Source organism: Pteropus vampyrus, unplaced genomic scaffold (genome assembly GCF_000151845.1).
Source record: "Pteropus vampyrus isolate Shadow unplaced genomic scaffold, Pvam_2.0 Scaffold19, whole genome shotgun sequence".
Classification (NCBI taxonomy): domain Eukaryota; kingdom Metazoa; phylum Chordata; class Mammalia; order Chiroptera; family Pteropodidae; genus Pteropus; species Pteropus vampyrus.
The window spans coordinates 5868097-5873212 of NW_011888800.1; the positions used below are offsets into that span (position 1 = coordinate 5868097).

General features: G+C 35.7%; 1 protein-coding gene across 1 annotated transcript in view; it reads right to left on the reverse strand.

The window, feature by feature from the left end:
- FSIP1 (fibrous sheath interacting protein 1) overlaps positions 1 to 5116 on the reverse strand; it is a 176976-nt gene that overhangs the window by 130342 nt on the left and 41518 nt on the right. Inside the window, exon 8 of the mRNA XM_011354897.2 lies at positions 2273 to 2383. Coding sequence (XP_011353199.1) covers positions 2273 to 2383 — 111 coding nt within the window. The remainder of the gene's footprint in view (positions 1 to 2272; positions 2384 to 5116) is intronic.

Genomic DNA, 5116 nt, shown 5'->3' on the forward strand with positions numbered 1-5116 from the left:
AAAGATCCTGTTTTGTTAAGCTATGAGACTTTAGAGACTAATTATTGAAGTTGAAAAGAAAATATATGTTTTAATGTATTTTAAAAACTTAAGGGTTAACAGTACCAGATCAGAAATAAGATGCTGAATTTTCAGAGGATCATGGGGTAGAGGGAGTAAAATTAAGAAAACAAAAAATAATAATAAGTGAAATATAAAATAGGATATCAGGAAAAGGTCTAAAAATTGTCAGTGATCATAAAAAAATACATAAATTAAATATCCTTATTAAAAGATAAAGAATAAGGAAATAATAATGAAAGATAAAGAAACAAAGATAAAGACACAACAGCAATAAAACTCCAGGTATATGGTATCTGTAAAAGATCTACCTAAAACTAAGTGATAGAAAAGAGTTTAAAATAAAGAGAGAAGACAAAAGTATTTTTAAAAAATTAACATATGAAAGGCAGTATTGATAACAAAAACGCATTGTTAGGGCATTCCTAGGATATATAAGGAAGCTCTATTATGCCATAGTTTGGTGCCCAGAGGATCAGTGGGCAGTAGCTGGCCCAACTTCATAATTAATGACAAAACCAAGAGTGAGACTCAGGTTCCTTCATTCTTACTGTTACCTTAGCTTTTATTAATAAGATAAACAAATTACCACGAATGCTAAAGCTAAAATATCTCAGAATTATGTGGGCATTTCTCAGTCTGTCTTATCTACTCCGTGCCCCAGCTCCACAAAACATACTGAAGCTAAGAGGCATGGCTGTCCTCTGGATTGGCAGGGGACCTCCCTGGGCAATCTCACCAGCCCCAGGCATAGCAACACCTTAGTCTGGTCATGGACACAGCCCCCATTAAGCCTTCACCATTTCAGAAATTATAGAGAGGTTGGAGTCTGTGATGCCCTGCAGATTTGCTTTAGTTTGGGGAGAGGGACGGGGATAGAGATTTTGTTTGCCCACACAGAATTTTAATAGAATTAGCGGTCAACATTTAAAAAGAGGAAAATTACCCATAAAAATCTGCATTTCTACCATCTCTTGACAAATTGGAGGACCCAGGCAGCGCTGGGCTAGGATTCCTGCTAGCTGATGCTCAGTGCTGGCGCTCAGAGACTGGCAGGCCCTCCCCCACTGGCCACAGGTATTGCTGCCCATGCACTGCTTTTGAACCAAGAGCAAAAGCTACCCCCTGAACCTACATGTCTTCAGCTGGGTTGCCTAGATACAGAGCTGAGATAGGGATTCTTGTTCAAGTGACTTATTGCAGGGAGGGGTGCTTTCAGGAGAAGGGGTCTGAGAAGCAGGCTAGGCCATGGGAACGAAGCCAGGCATGGATATGGTCTCATTTGAAGATCAGCTACCTGACTCTTGGAAAGTTCTGAAGGACAAATTGCACCACAGAATTAATCTCATCTTAAGTCAGAGGGCGGGGTAGGGGAGGGTATGCTGTCCTGGGCTGCTCAGCTCCCATTTAGCCCAGGGCGACTCTCCAGGAAAGGAGATAGCTGTGCTCCCTTGGCACAGGCAGGGGGATGGATGCACAGAGCCATGCCAGGTAAAAGGGATCTGGACAGGGTGTCAGCAGCATTCACTACATCATGTCTCTCCTAAACAGGGGAATAAAAACTAGATGACAGGTCTAAGGGCTTTTAGAAACACAGGAGACTGTATTTCTTTGTGGAAGTAAAAAATACTGCTATGCGTTTAGTGTGCAAACAAGTGCAAATCCAGAGCCACTGCACTCTTTATGTGACCAGTCCTATAAATACCCACACTTGCACCCTGGTTTACATGTTGTTCCATCTGCTCAGACTCAGTCTATGCTCCGCAGACTCCTCGGGGAACTGAATGCTCAATGTTAACTGGGCAGGAGCAGGACAGTGTTCTTAAGGATTACTGAAGACTAAACTGAAATATCACAGAGCCAGTTAGAGATAATAAGATATGTCCAAAATAAAAGGATACAGAGAAACACATTATATGTCATCAATGACTAAGCCCATAACATCACAGGCAGAGGTTATTATTGTGATAACCAATGTGTAGTCACTCTTACAATGACATAAAATAATCCTTTGAGAGTCAATAATGAAATGACCAAGAATAAATTTGAAAATTTCAATAAAAATAAATTTGCGAAACAGGACTTTTTAAAGTCAGAGAATATTGTCTCATGATTTGAAAAATTATTGTAATTTTATGTTAATGGATCAATAACATAATAAAAAATAAAAATTAAGAAGTAGAGAGGTCATTGAATATCAGAGTTTACATACCTCAGAACTGGACAGCCCCGAATCTCTATCATCTAAGTCCTTCAAAAGTTCAACCAGCCTTTTCTTCTCTCTGTCAATCATAAACACTGGTTTTCCTTGATTCTTGGCCAACTACAGAATATATTAATGAAAATTATTAAATACTGAAAGCAATTCATAGTTCAGGAAAATTTAAATGAAGCCTGAAGTTTCTACGGTACAGATACACTAAGGTAAAAATTTAAGAGATTAGGCATTTTTCATTTGCTAGGTAATTTTACTTTATGTCAAATTTTTGGCATAGGTCCATTCTCCAAGCAAGTTATTTTCCCACTATAAGCCGGCCCTCATATTAACCATTCCAACAAACATTTTATTTAAAAAAATAAAATAAAACAATAAATAGTTTGCAAACCTCCCTTTATATTATATCAATGCAAAAACATATTTGCTGGGGCATTTGAAAGGAATCTTCTTGCCACTTCTTATGTGGCATATATCTACTAAATGAAATTGCTTTTAAATTTCAAGAATATCATATCAGGAGTTTAAGTAAAGATTCAGTTACTAAATGTTAAAAAGGAAAAAGAGAAATTTATAGTGGAGCTGCTGTGTCAGCAAAAACTTGGATACTGGAAAAACACTACTGCTTTTAGAAAATTAAACAATAAATCAACATATAATGGGCCAGCGCGAAGAGACAGATCAAGTCGGAGAAGGTTTCCTTCAGGTCACAGGAACAAAGAGCACAGAAAAATTGAGAGTCCCAAAGTCTAGTCTCGGCAGTAGCAGGCTGACTCATGATCCATTCAATATGGAAAAGACATGCCAATTGTAGAACAAGGGCCAGGCTTGAACTATGAAAAAATTATTTAACTCTCTCTTCTTATTAATACTTTACACTTAACTCTCTCTTCTTATTAATACTTTATACTTTTCTAATAACTTTACCACCTCAGTGGTTTACCATGAGCCAAACTTCTGTCCACTGTACTTATATTTATTGCTGTAAATTAATTAATTAGCATCCTGGTCTAATATAGGAGCCCCTGTGCCCTTGGTTAATCTGAGTCTGCCTTGAGAACAGTCAGGCTGCAGGGCCTGTAAGACCAAGGTCAAGTCTTTGAAGCATGGAGCTAATCAAGGCAAGTGACAAGTGAAGGGCTGCCAAGAGACTCAGCTGGTAGACGATGCTTACCTACAAGCATCTAAATGAGATTTCGAGTACTGTCAGAGAGTCTTCTTCAGCTCTGCCAGGAGCATTTTCCATTCAAATTTCTAAAGCACTAGCTATAAAATCAGTTGCCTTACTTTAAAAAAGCAATTTTACTAATATGTAATTTAAAATCTGGAAGACTTCTTTTAAAGCTCTCATCTCAATAAATGTTTTTCAAATTGCAGAAACCAGATTCATTTCTGGATAGCAAAATAAATGTATTGAGCTATTGTTGGAATTTTTAAAAGGGACACAATAGGACAGGATAGGATAGGATTGAATACAAAAAGCAAAGTTAAGTACTGGTTCATAAAAACTTTTCTCTCAGTAATACATGCTGTTTAAATTACATATACAGGTATCACAATCAAGAAAAATTATTTAAATATATTGAACACAATTATTTCTATTTTTGCCACTCATTTAGTTCCACATTCTGGCTTCTAAATTTCTAAGTACATACCTCAATGTTTCTCTTAATAAAATCCTGGCTGTGTTTACCCCTGAGCTCAATCTTTTCTGTATTTGAGAAAGGTTTCTTTTCTGCTTTGATCAATGACTCATTTCTTTCCACATCATAGGTAAAATCTGATATTAAAAAAGTTTGACATTTTTTCATAATTACAATTGTCCGTTATGCTAAAATTTTACCTTAAGCATATATTAAAATATATAAGAAATAAAACACACATAGAAGAACCTCTAAATTCCAGATCCAGAAACCAAATAATACATAGATTTATTAAAAAGATAAACGTGCTACATAATTTGCAACGAAGTTCACATAAAACTTTTATTATTCATTAACATGTATCAAACTTCTTGCTGTTGATTCCTTTGTAATCATGGAAAATATAAAAAGAACTGCAAGAGATACATGTGAAGGAGAAACCTTTGATATTATGGGAATTTTAAAATATATTTTATTTTAGTCTTCATATGAAACAAAACTTCCCCTAAAGACTAGAGGCATTTCCTGCTCTTCTATTAATTTGCCATCACCCTTTCTGAACAATAAACTTTTTGTTCAAACCTGTCTTTTAAGTGAGGTCTGGGCATAAGCGTCCTTGATGTTCTACATCCCATGTACACAAATCCCTAGAGCCCATCCTAGTCCATCAGTTTTCTCAACCTTTGAAAGAAGGTTTAACTCAACCTTTGAGTGCTCAAAACAAGGGTAGAAAAATACTTTTGGACTCTTACTCTCTTTATTAAATATCTTGTTTTCACTGTAGTCATGTTTAAAGTATTTAAAACAAGATCATGTGAACCCCTCATTAAAGCTCAAAAAATATGCATAAAGAAGAATCTTCTTAAATGACAAATGGAGTCCACCCTACAAGATAGGATATATTGCCACATGAAAGTCCAAAAGGGAAAAACACTAGCCAGTAGCTCAAGGTTTACTTAAAAGTGATCTTTGTATTATAAGAGAGGTTACCTCAATGAAAAGGATTAAGGGAGAGTCAATTTGTGTATTTAGAGCTAATTATCCAAGATTTAATACAAATTTAATAATTAAAGAATAAATTTTCACAACAATAGCTGGAAAGAACCAGGAAAAGAGTAAGATCTTTGGACTTAAATTCTTTTCAAATAAAAACTGAGTAAAAAAAGTCTTACTAAAATTTAAGTTACAGGTTTCTAGA